The sequence below is a fragment of the Quercus suber genome, unplaced genomic scaffold (assembly GCF_002906115.3).
Source record: "Quercus suber isolate HL8 unplaced genomic scaffold, Cork oak 2.0 scaffold_333, whole genome shotgun sequence".
In the NCBI taxonomy this organism is placed as follows: Eukaryota; Viridiplantae; Streptophyta; class Magnoliopsida; order Fagales; family Fagaceae; genus Quercus; species Quercus suber.
The window spans coordinates 436075-457401 of NW_027069786.1; the positions used below are offsets into that span (position 1 = coordinate 436075).

The following is a 21327-nucleotide window of genomic DNA, read 5'->3' on the forward strand; positions in this document are numbered from 1 at the left end:
AACCCGATTTCCAAATTAAGTTGGAGGGGGGAAGTGCTTAAGAGCCCTTGGAAACAAAATTGATGAATTGAACTTACAGCTGAATTTTCTTTGATGGATGAGAGCATCTAGCTAAACTCTCCACAAGAAAATGCAACCTCAAAAGGGTTAGATGAGCTTAATTGATTAGCATTTTCTTTTTTTTAAGAAAAAAAATTAATTCCTCTTTTAAAAGCCAAAATTTGCGCATCACTTTCCTCAATATTATGAATGTTAGTCATTTTAATTTACAGAAATTTTTATAAAAATCTATGTTTTTCAAGGATAATCTATGCCACTTCAATAAATTTAAAGAGTTCAACATTATAATAATAAAAAAAAAATCAATGAATATAATGGAGATTGAGGACTGAATGGTGGTTCCCTCAACATTTAAATCAATCATTTTCCTTCTCTCATTCATTAGGTGACCACTTGAGAGGGACCATTGATATGTCATATGCTGGTCAATTTTGACTTCCATTAGCGCTCCTTGCACAAGAAGTTTTTTCTTGTGAAAGTCCTTGCACAAGAAGTTGGCTACTCCTGACTTTTTCATCACTTTTGGAGTACTTCATGGATTATTTGACATGATTCTATCTTGGACCGATCTAATAATTTCAGTCTGTGGAAGAAAAGCATCTTACCCTGGCTAAGAAATGAAATGATCAATAAAAACTAAAAGAAGATCTAGATCTAGATTATAGACCTTATACTTTATACAGTCATCAAATATTTGAAAAAAGAAAAAGAAAGAAAGATGATACTATTAGCGTAAGAAAGTAGTAAGAAATTATGGAATAATTGAAAGTATTAGACAATTATCTTATGTTAGAGAAATAACCAATAAAATGATAGTATTTTGGTTACAATAAAAATAGAAATATAAACGAACAATGCCGGATTGAGGCACGGAAATCTCACTCTCTTTAAGGATATTCAAGCTCTCTGCAATTGGCAAAGCCTAGTAACTAATGCAGCAAAATTTTACTTTTGATTTGTCCCCTCTAGGATACAACAGCCCAACAATTCGTTGTGTAGCTTGGACCAACTTTGCATAAGTAGTTGAGCTCAAAGCTCCACCAAAAGAAACACATTTCTTTGGCCCGAAATCTCTCAAGTATTTTGGATTATTATTGAATTCACTCACTCTCACACAATACTCTTTGCTTTAACTATTTCTCTTCCTTCTCTCTTGATATGAAAATAGTCCGTAGCATAGTTATATATATAGTCTTCCATCCAATCCTTCTCATAACCTACATGTTATTTATAAGTTTAAATTACTCCTCTTAATTAATTTAATTTAACTTACATACAAGTTAACTCTTTCTTTAACAAATTCCACTATAACTCATATCTTTAATAATCTTCAATTAATTTAAGTTTTAACCTAATTTAATTTAAAATGCACTAACATTGCCCCACTCATTTTAATATTAAATTAGGAAAATGAGAGATTATCGAGCAAAGAGGGATTATTATGCATCATGAATGTGTGCTCAGCATTGAACCTTCACTTAGTGAAACGGCAATCTCTACTCCAGAGTTAGTAGTGGTCTTCGACTTGAACTATGACTGTCTAGGGGAAATAAAGTATTACTGCTCACACATAACAATCCAGGTGTTGACATGAGCTTTACTAGCTAGCACATTACGGCCTTGTGCTGATCCCAATTTTCATGAACGTCTTTGAAATAAGCCCAATTCTCATAGAGAGTGGCCCCACTCCCATGCTTACATAGTTGAAATTTGTCTAGGGTGCTTCTGTAACTTTGACACCCCACTCATAAGAGCTACAAATTGTTCATTAAGAGTTTTAAAAAACTCAACCTCTTACACGTTACAGGATAAATGCCTTTACACCATAGGGATGGCTTTTTTATTTTTTCAAATAAAATTAAAATTAATAATGCATTTTCTTTCGACCATCATATGATTCATTTTTCCCATTGAACTCATTTCTCAAAATCTTTGGTCCCCAAGTTGGGTATCCTCATGCATGGCTCATGATTGTATGGGCTTCAATCCCATCCCCTTCATTATATTCCAGACCCTTTCTCTTGTTAAGGCCTTAGTTAATGAATCTACAAGATTTTCACAAGATTTAACATATTCTATATTAATTATACCATTACTCAAATAAGATCTCACAGTACTGTGTTTTCTTCTTATGAGTCTAGATTTGCTGATATAAAAACAGTTACATACTCTTCCAATTGTAGCAGTGCTATCATGATGAATTAAAACAGGTGGTATTAGTTTTTCCCAAAGGGGAATTTCATGCAACAAATCTCTCAACTAGTTTGCTTCCTCACTTGCTGAAGCTAAAGCTATATGCTCAGCCTCTATAGTAGAGTTAGCAATAATGGTTTGTTTTTTAGATTTCCAACATATTGCACCACCACTCAAAGTAAAATTGTAACCAGTGGTAGATAGAGAATTACCTGACAAAGTGTTCCAGTCAGCATCATTAAAACCTTCAAGAATAGAAGGATATTTTCTATAAAACAAACCATGTGATTTGATAACAGATAGATATTTCATAACTCGCTCAATGGCATGTCAATGATTTCTACTAGGCTTACTAGTAAACTTGCTAAGTACTCCCACAACATAGGCAATGTCAGGTCTAGTACAATCAATCGCATATTGCAAACTACCGATTATGCTAGCATATTCTTTTTGATTAACAACATCATTATCATCATTAACAGGAAACAAATGAACACTAGAATCAAAATGAGTAACAACATGTTTGCAATCATGATAGTTATGTTTTCTCAATATTTTCTCAATATTTTGAGGCTCAAGATTAAATTTCATCATATGTTTTTGTAATTTTCATACCCAAAATAAAATTAGCCTCACCAAGATCTTTCATATCAAAATGGCTTCTAAGCATATTTTTTGTTTCATATATAACATACAAATTAGAGCCAAATATTAGTAAGTCGTCCGCATAGAGGCTAATAATGACATCTAAGTATTCCCAAGTTTAATAAAAGATGCATTTGTCACATTCATTTGACTTATAGCCACTTTTAATCATGAACGAATCAAATTTTTCATGCCACTGTTTAGGAGCTTACTTTAAGCCATATAAAGATTTAGTTAGCTTACACACCTTACTTTCTTGACCATACTCTACAAAGTCTTTAGGTTGATCCATATAAACTTCCTCATCTAGGTCCCCATTCAAAAAGGTTGTTTCTACATTCATTTGATGAATTTTCAAGACAGCAATTAGCAATCTAATAGACATAATTCTAGTAACAAGAGAAAAAGTGTCAAAAAAAAACAACATTAGATTTTTGCTCAAAACCTTTTGCAACAAGTCTAGCTTTAAATTTTTCTATTGTGCCATCAAATTTAAGTTTTTTCCTAAGGACCCATTAACAACCTTTTTTTTTTACAACCAGGTGGTAAATCTACTAACTTCCATGTTTTTATTAGAAATTAGTGAATCCATTTTATCATTCACAACCTCTTTCCAAAATATACCATTAGGAGATAACAAAACTTCTTTTAAAGTAAGAGGATTTTCATCAACATTAAAAACATAATAGTTAGGGCCAAAATCTTTTTCAACTCTGGCTCTTTTACTCCTTCTAAGTTCAATATCAAGATTTTCTTGATTTTGTGAATGACTAGTAGAAGAACTAGGCTGAGATAACACATTTTCTCTAACTTCTTTGCCCCTACTATTTTTAGATTTAAAAGGAAATTTTTCCTCATGAAAGATAGCATCACTTGATTCAAAAATCATATTATTTTCAACATTCAAAAATATATTGGTTGTTTTGTTTACTGCATATCTAAGAAAAGCACATGTGGTAGCTCTAACACCCAATTTAGGTATTTTGGGATCCGTTAACCTTACAAAGGCCCAGTAACCCTAAACTCTAAAATATCTCAAATTTGCCTTATGCCCCTTCCACAACTCAAAAGGTGTAAGTTTAGTCTTTTTATGTGGCACCCTATTTAGAACATGACAAGCTATTGAAATTGCTTCCCCCCATAGATTTAGGGGAGCACCTAACTCAATAAACATGGCATTTGTTAAAATTAATCAAAGTTCTATTTTTACTCTCACCCACACCATTAGATGCAGGTGAGTATGGTGGAGTAGTTTCATGGATAATTCCCAAAGACTAAACAAATGAGTTGAACTCAGTAGATTCATGCTCTCGACCTTTATCATTTCTAAATCTTTTTATTTTCCTACTGAATTGGTTCTCAACTTCTCTAAGAAATTCTTTAAATTTCTCAAAAACATCACTTTTATTTTTTAATAGATAAACATATGCATATTTTGAGAAATTGTCAATAAAAGTGATGAAATACCTATTTCCTCCACGAGTTAATTTTCCTTCAAATTCACAAAGATCTGTGTGAATTAGTTCTGCCAATTCGGTATTTCTTTCAACATTTTTATGAGACTGTTTAGTAATTTTAGCTTGACTACAAGATTCACATTTTTCAAAGTCTTTTGTTAGTCTTGGAATTAATCCTATGTTACTCATAATTCCCACATATCTACTATTTATATGATATAAATGAGCATGCCAAAAATTCACAAAAGATAGCATATAAATAGAACTAGCAGATGATATATTATTTTCAATATTTAGTTTGAACATTCCATCACAAGCATACCCTTTGCCTACAAATAATCCTTTCTTAGAGATTACATCTTGATTAGATTTTATTGTTTGTTTAAGGCCAGCCTTAATCATCAAATAGCTTGACATTAGATTTTTCCTCATGGACGGAGTGTATAGCACATCTTTCAAAGTGAGCACATGTATAGAAGTAAATTTCAGCTCAACCTCACCACTCCCAAGTACTTTGATTTTACTTGAGTCACAAAGCATAATTGTTTTTTTCTTCTTCAAAATGAGTGTATATTTTGAACCAGTTTTTATCATAGCAGACATGCCTATTGGCACCAAAGTATGCCCACCACCCTTCAACATATTGGATCATATAAAATGTCTATAATCATAGCCACTAAAAGCTCTTCGGTAACATTAGCCTGTGGGACAGACCCATGTTTTTGAAATTGGCAAAATTGAGCAATAAGCCCACTCTTGCTACAAATAAAACATGCATTAACTTGTTGGTTATTTGAAGGGGGTCCTTGGTTCTTTTTCCTTTGACTAGGGTTGCCCCTATTGAGGTCTACCATAATTGTTTATATTTTTCTTTCTTGACCTCAATTGAACATTTTTAGGAAAATGATCTTTGGGCTAGTTATTGCTTATAGAAATTAAATTTATCTTGGTGGTAGAATGTCCATTACCCTCTTGTGTTATAAGTGCATCTTGTCATCTAGCTTCCTCCTTTACACGAATGCGAGTGATCAAGGATTCTAGGGACGTCTCCTTTTGCTTGTGGTGCATTGATTTTTGGAATTCTTTCCATGATGGTGGTAGCTTGTCAATGATACAGGCCACAACAAGGTTGTCCTCAATCTTTATACCTTCAGATATAACTTCTGCCATGATCATTAGAAAATCTTGAACCTATTCCACAACAGATTTGCTATACACCATTTGATAGCAAAAGAAATGACTAACTACATATTTCTTCACACCAACCTCTTCGGTGTCATATTTGTTTTGTAAAACTTTCCAAATTTTCTTTGCAAAAGTGTATGTAGTACTATAATAATCATAGAAATGATCCGTAAGACAATTTAAAAGATAATGACAACATTTATACTTATCTTGTTCATACTTATCTGTTTTTTCTTGACGGTCATAAAGTTCATCTTCACTCATATCATCAGTGGAGACCTTATTTGGATTTTTCTCAGTGAGGATGTAGGCTACCTTAAGAAGGCTTAGATAAAAGAGGACCTTGGCTTTCCATCTTTTTAAAATGGGCTCCCTTAAAACAGTAGGGCTTGTTGAGATCTCTGACTTTGTCATTTGGCTTCTCAGTTGTTGGCTCCATTATGAGTCTCCTTAAAATTTATGGAGAAATTACCAATAAAATGATATTTTGGTTACAATAAAAATAGAAATATAAACAAAGAATGTCAAACTGAGGCATGGAAATCTCGCTCTTTTAAGGAGATTCAGGCCCTCTGTAGTTGGCAAAACCTAGAAACCGATGCAGCAGAAATTCTCTTTTGACCTATCACCTCTAGGATACAATAGCCCAACATATTGTTGCGTAACTCAGACCAACACTGCATATGTGGTTGAGCTCAAAGCTCCGCCAAAAGAAACAACTTTCTTTGGCCCAAAATCTCTCAAGTGTTTAGGATTATTATTGAATTCACTCACTCTCACACAATACTCTTTGCTTTAACTATTTCTCTTCCTTCTCTCTTGATATGAAAATAGTCTATAGCATAACTATATATATAGTCTTCCAATCCTTCTCATAACCTGCATGTTATTTATTAGTTTAGACTAGCATGTAGCCCGTGCTTACGCACGAAAATGTTAACAATTGTGATGATAAGATATTCATCTTGGTAGATTCAGTTTCCACATTGAGCATTATGAATGGAGATAACTTGACACCAACTTTTAAAAATCAAATTGGACACATAGCACAAAATTAAACTATAATTAGAAATTAATTTGATTCAATTTGAATTCTAAAATTGTACTTCAACTTAATATAATATATATGATTATATTTTTGTCCACTTATAACAAATTAACAAAATCTTAATCCAAACACACTAAAAACTATTAAAAAATAAGATTCAAAGAAATCTTGGTTTATTTTTAATTTCTTATTTTGTAGATTTTTTTTTTTTTTTTTTTGGTAATTTGAGATATTACTATAAGCTACAGTCTATAGAATGCTTCATCAACACATGAGATTATTGTTGCTGTGGTTATTTCAATTTTGATAGTTAAAAACCCAATTTCAATTGTTGGGATGGCAAGCTACAGGTTCATGATTGTTGGAGTTGTAATGTACAGTGAGAACAAATTCAAATGAAACTTGTGTGTGTTATCATCAAGCTAGCTCATTCAATCATCCTTTTACTTGGCACGGGGAGCACTATCAAGATTTCGATACCATGGTTCAACCTCTTGCTAAGCTAATGCCTATAATTTGCCTGCATAACTTTTACTATTTGGAAGCTAAAAGATAGTTTCCATTATTACACACCATCAAAATTTAATCGGAAGCAAATTCTGTACAAAACCATTGATCTCCACTCATTAGGTAGCATTGTCAGTTTTTGTTTCAGGGTATTGCTGGGCCTAATGGACTCAGCCATTTCTTATTAATAATAACCTTAAGATTCCTCGGTGCCGTGAGTTTCAGTTAGCTCAACTGGTAAAATCTATAATGGTTGAATAAGAGATCTCTAGAGTTCATTCTTCGCCTAAACAAAAAAATGATCAATGTCTTGGTCTGATGATACTAGGCACAATTATCAGAAGTTGACGTCATAGGTTAAAACTTTATGAAAAAAGAAATTCATTGGTGTCATACCTTGATTAATTACTAAAATATTTTTCAATATTTTTTTTAACAAATTCATCGTTAGAATCTAAGTTATAGTGTTGTATGGGAGCTGTACAATGTTTATTAATCTACCCAACGTGTTTAATAATTATTTGTGCCTTTCACAGAAATTAGGACTTAACATGTTTGATAATTTTTTTTTTCATGTTGATAATTTTTAAAAATAAATTTTTAACAAAAAGAGTACAATTTACATCCAAAATACAAATAGAAAAAAGAAAAAAGCAATATGAATCAAACATCTCATACAACAAAATTTAATGTAAATAGCCAAAAATTGTTCTATCTTTCTCTGACCAACATGAACCTCATATGGCTGTGATAAATAATGATAGAAATAAATTACAGTAAATTATTCCACAGGGTTTTATCCATTTGAACTTTTCATATATTTAAATGATATCCACATGAAAAACCATGGTTACATCAGATAAATACAAAATAGCCCTTGTTAAGACACATTTTAATGATTCTCAAAGCACCAAAATAGCCCTTGATACGTGCACATTTTTTAAATAAAAAAGTCTTACTTCTAATGGACTCTAGTTTGTGTGTCTATGTGTGTTTGTAGAAGTGGGATCTACAATACATAACTTAAACCATTTTGGCTTGCTTGGAGTAACCTGAAAAGTCTCATTCACAGCATGTTTTAGCAATTAAGAGAACTGAAACTAAAATTTTACCTTTTTTTGGCGACTCATGCAGCACAGGAAGTCCAAGATGAAGGCAACATCATCGGGTTAACAACAAGAACTAATCATTGAGGTTGCAATCTCCTTGGAGGTGCCAATGAAGTATTAACATATGAGAATGTGTTGGTGCAAATACAATAATAATGGAAATAACACAACGAGAAACTGAATAACAACACTGTTTGGACTGAGGTGCGACACTTGCTCTTTTTAAGGAGATTCAAGCCCTTGATTGGCTAAACTTTATAACCGGTGCAGACTGTCTCTAACTTGTCTCTCCCAGGATACAATAGCCCAACAAGTGTCGTATGACTAGAACAACCTCTGCACAAAGTGTTCAAGCCCAAAACTCCACAAAAAAGAACACCCTTCCTTGCCAAGAATCTCTCTATTTTTTTTTTTTTTTTGTGTATATTGCAATAATATGGATTAGGTCTGAATGAGTCTATTTATAGGCTCAATGGGCCTCACAAAATTACTACCCAAATTAATTTGATTAATTAGGTCAATTATTCTGATGTAGTGGACGTTACAAGATTAATTGTTGGATATTAATTTGATGGGAAAATTTTGATACATCCACTCTTCACCTCCCCCTTGTACACGTATCTAGCCCAATATCTAAGACAATACATTTTAGCCCATTAATCACCACAATTAAAAAGAATAAAATAGTCTTTCTCCTTTTCAATATAGGATTAAACATTTTCACTAACTCTTTATCTTCCATATTCATTCCCACATCTTTACATTTATGTTATAACGTTTATTCATTTTAATTATTTAATATTAAATGCTCCAACAGAATGTGATGCAAGGAAGAGTGAGATTTAACATTGTGTTTGAACTCGAGCTTGCTCTGAGAAATCCAAAAGGAAGAGGAAAGGGCGGTGTGTGGATCTAGTTGGTAGAGATTGAGAGAGAAGAAGGAGGAGACATGGGATGACAATATGGAATTAGGAGAAGAAGATGAGGTTTTACTTTTAAAGTCTTTCTCATTGGACTTATCAGTTCTAGTAGTGGTATTAGAAGAGCTTTAGACTCTATTAAGTTCACCAATAAAAGTTTGCAGATGAGATGTTAGGCCAATGAGCATCATCATTGTGGTTTTCTTGGCTTCCGTGTTAAAATGTTAATGTATTGTTTATTTTGGCACAAAAATTAAAAAATTTAGATAAGATACATGGCACAAAATTGGACTCCAATTTATAATTTAATTAGATATTTTTTGAGTTTTGGCTAAGACAAGTGGCGTAAAATTAAGAATCCAATTAAAATCTAATTGAATTTTCTCTCAATTTTACCTATTAATATATATATATATACACACACACACATATATATATATATATATAAAACTCCTCTTAATTAATTTAATTTAACTTAGATATAAGTTAACTCTCTCTTTAACAAATTCCACTATAACTCATCTTTTTAACAATCTTCGGTTAATTTAAGTTTTAACATAATTTAATTTAAAATGCACTAACATCTTATAATAAGCATGTTATGTTTGTTTGAGATCGTGGAATCATTGATTTTGTAGTCTGTCTTATATAATAAGCATGTTATATTTGGACAAACGCTCACTATTCTTTATTCCTAGGCACCATCGAAATTTTGAAGTTTGTTGTAAACTAGTTATAATTTGGGTGTCAATGAAGATAGCTGGGTCAATTTTTTATTTTATTTTATTTTTTTCAAAAAGTTGGGTCACTGAGCTTGAGTAGAAAAAGAAAAAGAAGATTAAGCTTGAGTTTATTCATTACTGGGTCACAGAGCAAGTCAAATGAAAGACACCCTGTACAGCATTATATATATATATATATATATTTAATTTAAGGTAGGGTTACTTTTTCTTTTCTTTTCTTTTCTTTTTCTTTTTTCCCTCGAGCAATCCAAGGCTCACGGATTACATAACACTTGCATATTAGATTCACATGGAAAATTATAAGACATGGTAACTCAGCAGTTAAGGTTGAGTTCAGGCAATGTCATATCCTCTTGGTCATGGTGGTACAATTTTATTATATAGCACGAATGGCTCACACCAGCACCATGATGCTGAAGCCAGAAGTTGTATAATTGAATCACTTACTATAATCCTATGCGCCATCCTCAAATCTTTTGGGGAAATCATTTTTTAAACACTATAGTTTAAGTCTTTAATTAAGATTGTAAAAAGTTAAGCTCTATAGTTATAAAAGACTAAAAGTAACTAATTAAATTCAAAGATTTAAAAAAGTAACAAATTAAATCCCATAGTTTCGAAAGTAACCAATTAAATATTGAGATTTCAAAAAAAAAAGAAAAAACTTTTGTTTATTTAAGTGGAATGATTGTTTTGGATTTTGAAAAAAGATTTTGATTTTTTTAAAAGGATAGAAAATTTAACATTTTCAATAGCAGAGGAGAATTTTAAAGTTTAAGAGCGGAAAAAGAAATTTAGTATAAACTTTATGGAAAAACAATATTTTAATTATTTTTTTTAAATCTCGAATAGCGTTTTTTTTTTTTTTTTAAATCAATCCAAACAAAATTTTTGTTTTTCGTTATTGAAAAACTATTTGTTTTCCCCAGCTCACCAAATGCATTTTTCACTTTCGAAAAACAATAAGAACAAACTTAAATACAATATGTTATCTACGGTTCTTTAAATACTCATTTTAAAAATTAGCAACCTATCTAATTACATCAGTTTACAAATGGCGTTAACAGCCATCTGTATCTCTCTTTTTTCCCTGATAAACCTGATTGAGTTTGGATCATCCTCACAGAAACTTGCATATTGTTGTGGATTGAAAGGAATTAATTTCCAGATTTCCTCATTTGTATAAGCACATATACAATGAAGCAAACAGGTGTTTAGTGCTTTGTCCAAAGATAGGATGCTGCTATCACAGAATTTTATTTTGTACTACAATCACTAGATGATGTGTTGTTAAGTCTGGTTTGGACTATTAAGGTTGAGGTTTATACTAGAGACCCGTCAGATGTTTCGGCCTAACGTTCTTAAAGAATCCTTCTTGCCAGAAAATAAAGAAAAAGAAAAAAAAAAAAACCTACGAGGTCTATACTCTATAGACCTGCCAATGCCACAAACAAAGCGAGTTTCTATGACAGCTACCAAAAGGATTAAGCTTAATTTATGGATGAGAACAAAGTTTTTCCTCATACTAATTTAGAAAGAAACTCTTCAAATTTCTCATATATCTTTATATTAAGTGTAAAATTTGAAAATCTAACCATTAGATTGAATTTTCTTATTATATATTTCATGCTTACAAAATTTTAGGAAAATAAAAAATTAATTGTTGTCATCAATCAAATGTTAAAATTTTAAGTTTTTGTAATCTAAAAATATGTATAAAAAATAAGTTTATTGATCGAATAATATCCGTTCAATTTGAACAAAATTTGATATATATGTTAAAAACATAAGAAACATAAAATTCAACAGTTAGATTTTTAAAATTCACACCCAAAAAAGAAATATATGAAAAGTTTGACTTCTCTCCAAACTAGTTTTGATAGAAACTTTGTTTTATGCACGAGGTATATCATCAAAAAAAAAAAAAGAGGCCAACAGATTCATTGAGCAGCCCTTATTAAAGGGCTACTAGAGTTCAATTTCTCATTCTGCATTGAGATCAACAAGAATTACTTCATTGTAATTCATTCATGCCAATAACAAACAAACAAACTTGCAGAATCAATGAAGCAAGAGAATTTGTAAAATGGCTCAATTGAGGTTCACATCACTTTAAAAGCCAAGCAAGCAAAGAGGCCTGAAATGTGATAAAGAACATAAATAATTACTCCCCCTAAAATATGATCATCCTCACCTCACATCAGCTTTTAACCAAAACACCAACAATTCCAATAGGAAAATAGGCGAGACGAGCAAAACAAATTAATAAAAGAGTATACCCCAAATTGAGCGTCCAAAAAAACAGTGGATAGAACCAAAAAAGAAACCATCAGAAGACCAGTCAGCTAAACATAAAGTTAAGATTCAACTTATACAAGGCATCAGCTTTTGATTCTATTAGATGGCCTACATTTTCTAGGCGGAAGGTTTTGATTTTTTGGGGACACGGTAGCCACCAACCACACAAGCATGGTCACGCTCATAAGGTTCAAGGGTAACTTGTTCAAATGGTTTGAACTGATCCTGCTTTAGCTTATTCACTTCACTCTGAAAAACGGCCACAGCAGGTTGTGTGGAATCTATGCAGTTGGCCTGAAATGTTCAAGCAGATAACATCAATATGAAAATTGTTACAGAAGGAAGACTTCTACTAATTTCTTAATACTGTTTCTTTGAAAATGCAAAGTATGCTTTAAAATATTAAGCTATAGACAGATCTAAAAAAATAAAAAAGGTGGTAAACCCTAATTAATCTATAGAGAATCGATAGCCGACTCCAAAAATTGGGACTAGGGGCATGGTGTTGGCAGCGGTTGTTGTAGAAAAAGAACATACAAATAAATAAACAAATGTCAATTATGTCATTATAAGTCCAATTAGATCATTAGGCAACCCCCATCACTAGTCTCAAAAATGTGCTTATTATTAGTCCCATTAAATTCTTTGGCTACTTCTATTACAAAAAGGAATACAAGTTCCCATCAGTTTTTCCCAATCATTTTTACATAAGCGAGCTGACCACTTAAATTTCAAGGTGACACATGGGAAAAAGGCATATACAAACCTTGATGGAAATTACAAAATGACCTCCAGCTTTCAGAAAATATGATGCATTCAAAGCGAGAATTCTTGCCTGCAAAGTGAAATATAAAGCAAACAAATTCAGATAAAGCCAACAAAGGGACAGGCGGTAGATAACAGTCCCAGCATCTTGGCCAGAGCCATCTCCCTAAACAAGTGATCCCACAGAGAACCAGGCAAAGAAACATAACCAAAATAAAATGGTTTCACACTGTAAAAACATGTATGGGCAGATGGAACCCAATTATTGAAGCCCCACACTAAATAGCTATCATCCAGCAAAAATTTGAGGAACCAAAGCTCCAGTTCACGTACGAACTATCCATGATCAACTTGAGTGGGAGTGTGAGGGAGTCCGTCTTTCGCCACATATAACTAAGTTATCTCTCTATATACATACATAAAAGGTACTTCGCCACGTATAACTAAGTTATCTCTCTATATACATACATAAAAGGTACTGAGGTGCAATGTAACCCTGGCAATCCAAAATTTTAAATTCAACTTTAATGTAGGACAGAATCTTCAAATTAATTTATGTAATTTGTTATTTTTGGTATTTTTATGTAATTTTCGTTATTTTAAGTTTAGGGCATTTATTTCCTCGTTTTAAGGTGCTTTTAATGTTTTTTAGGTCAAATTTGATTCCTAGTATGGTTAGGTATCAATTAAGAGTTATTTTATAATATATTTTCTTATCTATCAAGTTTCATAGAGCCCTTAAATAGGCCCCCTAAGTTTGTACACGTTTTTTAACAAATATTCAATCAATAAAATTCAAACTTTTGTCCTTATTTTCTGATGGATTCCAAATCTTTTCTCCTTGTGAATTCAAGAAACTTTCATGGATTTGAGGTTATTTTCAAAAACAAACATGTTTGCTTCTTGATGCTTCCGCATCCTGTATTAGTTGGTATCAAAGTCTTGACTTATTTTAGTTTGGTGGCTGACGTATAAAACGGTAGCAATTCTGGTGATAAAAAACTTAACAAGCATTAGAGCATTCACATCAGCTCATTTATAAGTGTGTATAATAAAAAAAATGCTCAAATTTACACATTTTGGTTCAAAAACAGCCCACATCAGTCCGGTTATACTCGTGTAAAATCTTCTAAAATTATCCCCGAGCTACAGTACCCGTGTAAATTTACACGGGTACTGTAGCTCATGTATTTAATTTTTTAATGATTTTTTCTCTCTCCTCTCTAACGGAATCTCATCTTCTTCCTCTCTTCCCCAACCCTTACAGCATCCAGCGCGCCAAATCAACTAAAAATTAACCCACACACAAACACAGAAAGAAAGCTCAAATATTTATACAAATCTAGACAGTAAAAGTCCCATAAATCTAACGCAAACACAACTTTTGAAGGCAACTCATTCGAGCTAAACCAAATCCAAAAAGACCCACAAAAACATTCCACTCAAATAACAAATACATTGAAACTAATACCAAATGCAACACAATAAGAACAAAGGTGCAGACACACACACACATGGGTCCTCGGATTGGTTGCTGGAGCTCGTGGGTCGGCCGGTGAAGCATGGAGCGTGGATCGCCGGTGAAGAAAGGATCTGGGTCGCCGGAGCTCGTGGGTCTCGCTTGATCGGAGCTCGTGGGTAGGCCGGTGAAGCGTGGAGCATGGATCGGTGCTTGTGGAGGGTGGATCGGCCGGTGAACAAAGGTTTTAGGTCGTCGGAGCTCGTGGGTATCGCTTGATCGGAGCGTGGAGCGTGGAGCGTGGAGCGATCTGGATCGGCCGGTGAGAGAAGGAATGAGACGATCGCCGGTGAGAGAAGGAATGAGACGATCGCCGGTGAGAGAAGGAATGAATCGTCCGGTGAGAGAAGGAAGAAAACAGAGAAGAAATGAGAGAAAGAAGAAAAGAGAGAAAGAGAGAGAGAGAGAGAGTTGATCTGTACAGAAGAGAGAGAGAGGGCGCGTATATATGTGGATGGAGGTGGTTGACGAAAATAATAAAAAAATGGTGTAGAGTTAATATTTTATTGAAATATGTTGTAAAATAAATGAACTGATGTGGGTGTTTTGTAAAAGTGGTAGTGTAAAATAGAAAGATGAGGTTTTTTCGTGTAAAATAGACAAAAAATTTAGATGAGCTGATGTGAATGCTCTTACGTGACTAGGGATGGCAATTTTGCCCCGCCTCACTTAACCCGCGCCTCCCCGCTTCGCCCCACGCGAATTTTTCTTGCCCCCAAAAGTGATGGGGGGGGATGGGGCAAGATTTTAGCCCTGCCCCATCACTTAACCCGTCCCCACCCCGCATTGCTAAGGATTATTATTGTAAATTTTTCATACCCTAAAACCCTACTATTTAAATAAACATATCAATATTATCTTATTTTATTCTACCCAATGGTTCTCTGCCTTTAATCTTTATTTTTATAAAGAAAATTTTCTTGATTGGTTACTTGATTTAGAGAATTTATTTGACTTTGGGAATATTTATTATAAGAAAAAAGTTGGACTTGCTTTATATAAACTTAGTGAGTATGCCTTACATTGGTGGGAACGAGTACAATCTGATAGAATCTGACAAGGTAAAGATAAGATTCATTCATGGCCAAGGATGAAAAAGATGTTTGCTATCAAATTTTATCATTTGGATTGTGAAAAAATCTTGTCGTATACAATATAAGATTATTATTGGCCAAGAAGTTCATATTTAAATTATTTTGAAGAGCCATATATTCCACCATTAAAGTAAGAATTACATGTTGAAGAAAATACTTTTCTTGAAGAATATGCAGAAGTCAAATAAGAAAATATAGAGATTTTTAAGGAAATTAATGAAGGCCTTGTTATAGAAGAAGAACCTGAAATCAGATTGTGGAAGAAATTAATGAAGACCCTATTATAGAGAAAGATCTTGAGGTCGAGATAGTAGAGACCATTAAAAAAGAAATTATAGAGGAAGTTGTCAATGATCTCAATAAAGTCAAGTTAGATAATTGCAACGTTCAAGCTCCTATTATTTTGGTGGGAGGCACCAAAACAAAGTATATTAATTTTATTGGGGTGGAAAGATTTGATTTGATATCATTGACTTTTATTTGGTGAATATTTTCAATTGCATGAAGTTCAAGGGACAAGAAGTTCAAGTTTCCCAATTGATGACTTTCGAGTTTGGTAAGAATACAAAGAAGATGAAGTATTCAAAGTATTTGTTCTCTTGGCATGGAAGATTTCAGATTTCAACTATCAACTTGAAGATGGGTTTGTTTCAAGTGGAAGAGTCTAATGTAAGACAAAATCTTCAAATAAATTTATGTAATTTGTTATTTTTGGTGGTTTTATGTAATTTTCGTTATTTTAGGTTTAGGGCATTTATTTCCTTATTTTTATGTGCTTTTAATGCTTTTTAGGTCAAATTTGGTTCATATTATGGTTAGGTATCAATTAGGAGTCATTTTAAAATATATTTTCTTGACTGTCAAGTTTTACGAAGTCCTTAAATAGGCCCCTAAGTCTGTACACGTTTTTTAACAATTATTCAATCAAAAAAATTCAAACTTTTGTCTTTCTATTTTTTGGTGGATTCCAAACCCTTTCTCCTTGTGGATTCAAGGAACCCTCATGGATTCAAGGTTATTTTCAGAAGCAAACGTGTTTTATTTCTTGCTTTCTAGAAGTATACGTGTTTTACTTCTTGACGCTTCCGCATCCCGCATCAAACTTTGATTTTTAGCATTAAATTTACAAGATATAAGAGAGAACAAAACACAACTCTGATTGTTAATATATAGACATCAAAAAAGCATTTAATAACTCTGTTTTTTTAAAATGACAATCATTTAATTACTCTCGAACAAGAAAAAGAACCACAAACATAAAGTATTCATAATATCAGATTCAGAAAAAAGAACCACAAACATAAAGTATTCATAATATCAGATTCAGAAAAAAGAACCATACAGGGAAATGAGAAAAAAATAGTAGCTAACAACAAATCAATAAAATGGAGTTGGCTACCAATGTGAAATGAGAAGACACACAAGAATTTATGGGCAAAACTTATGTATAGTTCCTTAGGTGTTTTACTCTAGGTTCCCCAATTAAATCTAACCATGTGCCTTACTGGCCAATGCACATCCTTGTGTATCAGCTTCCAAGGCCAAACGTTCAATTTAATTAGAGAACCTAAGCTACATCACTAAGAAGTTGAACTAAGTTTACCCATTAGTTATATATTTAGTGATGTTAGGGCTACCACAAATTTTACACCTTACAAATTGATGTCTCAACTTTTTAGCACAAGACCAAAAAGTAACTAAAAAATTATATTTCATATGTGGTCGATGTAGCACCAATCACAATCACTGTCATGTTACAGTTTGTAAGCAATTTGTAGTAAAATTGGTAGTAGTTTTAGCATTTTCCTATTATATAAACAATGTGGACTCTGCCACCACTGAGTTTGACTAGTACAAGGAAATTTAGCCATAAATGCATCTTTGAGCACAGTAAGAAACATGCAATTAAAATATAAGAACATAAAATGAGAAATATATATATATATAAAGAGAGACAGAGACAGAGAGAGAGAAAGATAGAGAGAGAGGGAGAGAGACATTTCTATTAAAAAAAAAAAAATTATAAGGGCATCTAAACTTGAGCTTGCATCACCCGTAACATCATCATGAAGGGGAATGGCCCAAGTAACTCATCATTTTCTCATGATAGTATACAAGATTAAAAAAGAAAGGAAAAAAAAAAAAAAAGCTATATATTTGAGCAGATATGATAACAATAAATAAAAAAGACTTCATAACAGCATCAGAAACTCGAGCTGACATCACCCTATTATGTCTTGAAGGGGAATCCGAGTAACTCATCATATGCATCATAATATAAAACAAGATACAAAATTTGAAAAATGAAAATAGCCATTGTAACACAATCATAAAGCTTAGGTTTCTTAAATGCCTTTTTAATTTTCCAGAAGAGAACAAAAAGGAAGTATCATTGGGATACCAATCAACAGAGGTGGAGGTGAGGTGGTGGGTTCAAGTCCCATGGATGTGTGTATAACTTAGTAATAAAAAAAAATACTATTCAAATAAGATCTCCCAAGGTCCCATTAAGAAGTTAGTATGATTGAGATCCCCCATTAAAGAATTTAATGAAGACAGAAAAAACAAATAAAAACATATGCATCCCAACCCCAAACAGCATATAAAGTAGTTCTAAAAAAGTTCCAAACAAGAACCATACATATATATATATATAAAATCAATAGAAACTCTATCAAAAAGAGAAGAAACTCAAGTACACAGGGACTCATGCAGTATGCTATAAAGAACTACAATCTAAAATTCATATGGAAATAAGGACCATCTTCTGCTAAGAAAAAAAATTAATTTTTTCTTAAATGCATGAAAAGCAATTGAAAAGATAGTTGATCAAGGAACTAGAGCAGTAGTTATTAACAGAAACATAGAACCCAGCAAAAAAAATAGATGACAGAAACAAGGAACAAAGCACACGCACTGATGCATGTCCATGGGAAATTTCACATGCATTACTAAAGAAAGTGCTCTTGCCACCACTTTAACATTATGGTGCTATCCCCTTTTATCAATTTGAATGTTAGAGGACGAATTGAACGTGAAACATGCAAGGAAGTGATGAATAAACCTGATCTGGTTGAGCAACATCAGAAAATATCACATCCACCATGCCTACCAACATTCGGTATTTTGAAGGATGTCTAGCATCTTCAATGATTGGGATAACATTTGTACGCTTCTTTGCCATGTTAACCAAGTCTCTACCACTTCTATGAGAAAACTCCACAGCATAAACAACTCCAGACTACAGGTAAGGAGCAAAAGTTCTAATCAAGTCTTTTCAATTAATAAACTTTTTCTTCTAAGAAAGAATTATTTTGACGGCAATCTAAGAGACCCAATAAATAAAAATATACTACTATTTTATATAGATCACTTACAGGGCCAACAATGTCAGACACATGAGAGACGGTGGTTCCAGAAGCAGCCCCAAGATAGAGAACCCGAGCACCGGGTTTCTTCATTTTAGATATTAAAACATAGAGAAAAGAGTTTGTTTATGGACAGATTTAAAATCATTATATCACAAAGAATTGAAGCACAAAAGTGAAATAAAATTAAGAAATCAAGGAGAAACTCACAATCCATATTTCATCAACACCACCAAGAATGGCAGCAGCCAACTTTGAACGAAATGGGTTCCAAATCCTGTATTCAACTTTTGTTCCGTCTTCATTCTGTGAAGGAAAGTAAAATTCTTAACGTCCATAGATCTATACTAACAAATATTTTACAACTATGAACACAAAATTTAATGATTGGCATAAAAGCAATAGTCTAGAGATGCTGCAAGGTATGATTTCATGATTAACCAATAAATTACAGACAAAACACTTTTTCAAGTACATTATATAAAAATCCTTTCACACAGCCAGGGGTTGACATTGAACCAACTTATTTTCTTTCTTTCTGTGCAAATATGGTGCTTTCTGCATATTCTTAGCATCACCCAGCATATATTTAAGTTCCAGCCCACCTTTCCTAGAAAAGGTTAGTTAAAACTAAGAGTTATACTCAATAAAACAGTAGCCCCAGGCCCCCATTACTTATACAAAACTTAATTACTACTAAGCACTTGATAATCTCGAAACGCATACTCAAGAAATTCTGCACTACATTGATGTAACTGCAAACCTATTAAGAAACGCTTTATGCTTTGAAAAATAAGCAAACTTACAATATAATTGCAGCAAGTCAAACATTTGATGATCACAAGAATAATTAATTAATCAAAAGCACATGAAAAGATAAGTGTTGCACTAAATTGACCTGCAGAGATATCCTTTTCTCATTGTAGACAGCTTCACCAGGGACCAAATTCTTAGTAATAATAGCATCTTCTTTACCCTTTGCAATGAATACTCCTTCATGTCTATGAGGCTCAACGATGACCTTGCTTCCACCTTTCATTCCACCTCTACCTCCTCCCCGGCCTCTTCCACCACCTCGGCCGCCACCACGGCCTCTCATGGCACCACCTTTATCAAAGCCTCTTCCACCTCTGCCTCTACCTCTCCCTCCATCACTCCTACCCCTGAATCCACCACCACCACCACCACCACGACCTGCACAAGATCACCCAAAATCCAGCTCAAAGTTAACAATGCCTCGTATATGCTGAAAACTAAAAGAAACCAAGATGTTAAAAAAAAAATGAAAGCTTTCCCTTTTTCTGATGAAAAAATGGACAATAATATATATAAATTATGTTAAAGAAAAAGAATTTTAATGCCATCCTCTCAGCCATAGTTGTCAAAACAAAAATCATCTAATGAATTGATTCTTTTATTATTATTATTATTAGTATTGTGTATCTCAACACGTATCTTACTTTGTACAAAGCATGAAAATCTAAAAAAATTAAAAATATAAATCAATATTTGGGTTTTTTTGCCCATGACTCTGTTTTCACAAACTTATTCGTTATATATAGCCCTCATGTTAATAAGAAAGCGTAATAACAGAAAAACTGGGTCTAACATTTTTCTGTTGTTTTAGGCAAATGTATAAGCTTTCTCAGAAAAGAATAAGGACAGGGAAAATAAGAAGAAGAGAGGATTTATGGGTCATCCCTTGTTTGTTACCTCGAGGGGGTCTCATTTCTGCTGTGACTTCGAAGGAAATGTGAGACAGTTGGGGGTTAAGGAAACTTATGTCAGCGGACCTCTTACCCTTACAATGGAAACTTTGAAAATTAAAAGCTAATTTTGTTGGGTTTGACGCGCTGTATTTTGCAGTAGATTCACTTTTTATTTTTTTAAGTACTTGTACACAATTTTTTATTTTTTTTTTTGCATGGAAATAAAAATAGGAAATACTTATAGGCACACAAACTGTTTTGGACAAATTACAGTAAATTCACTAATGATTGGACCCATTTTTCATTTTATTTGCACAAATTTACAATAAACTTACTAGTAGTTAGACTTGTTTTTCACTTTACATGACAGTGGTTTAAAACTTAACACTTTACCCACTTGAGCAAGGCCGACCCAACCTAATTTGGAGCATAAGGAGAAAGATTTATGTAGAGAATTTTATATATAAATATTAATTAAATAAAATTATTTAATATTAATCAAATTGAGGTTAATTTGATGTATTAAATACATAATTTAATAAAAAAAAAATGAAAGCTTTCCCTTTTTCTGATGAAAAAATGGACAATAATATATATAAATTATGTTAAAGAAAAAGAATTTTAATGCCATCCTCTCAGCCATAGTTGTCAAAACAAAAATCATCTAATGAATTGATTCTTTTATTATTATTATTATTAGTATTGTG

The 21327-nt window shown here is 32.7% G+C and overlaps 1 protein-coding gene and 1 non-coding gene across 2 annotated transcripts; both read right to left on the bottom strand.

Moving 5' to 3' along the window:
• Window positions 1–12010: 12010 nt before the first annotated feature.
• Window positions 12011–20750, bottom strand: LOC111990076 (rRNA 2'-O-methyltransferase fibrillarin 2). The gene is made up of 7 exons (XM_065759578.1): window positions 20625–20750; window positions 19810–20105; window positions 19122–19217; window positions 18921–18998; window positions 18608–18784; window positions 12932–13000; window positions 12011–12459 (listed from the first exon to the last, which is right to left on the bottom strand). Exons 1-7 carry the CDS (start codon window positions 20638–20640, stop codon window positions 12283–12285), a joined length of 909 nt encoding a protein of 302 aa, XP_065615650.1. The 5' UTR covers window positions 20641–20750; the 3' UTR covers window positions 12011–12282.
• On the bottom strand, window positions 17743–17814 carry LOC111990183 (small nucleolar RNA snoR60). Its single transcript, XR_002880612.1, has one exon. It is a non-coding gene; the product is annotated as a small nucleolar RNA snoR60 (small nucleolar RNA).
• Window positions 20751–21327: the final 577 nt, after the last annotated feature.

What these genes read in the sequence shown, in the direction of transcription:
- LOC111990076 (XM_065759578.1), bottom strand. An exon ending in TGTCTGACATTGTTGGCCCT is followed by an intron (nt 18,785 to 18,920) that starts GTAAGTGATCTA and finishes CCTTACCTGTAG; the next exon opens with TCTGGAGTTGTTTATGCTGT. An exon ending in ATTTTGTAATTTCCATCAAG is followed by an intron (nt 12,460 to 12,931) that starts GTTTGTATATGC and finishes TGAACATTTCAG; the next exon opens with GCCAACTGCATAGATTCCAC.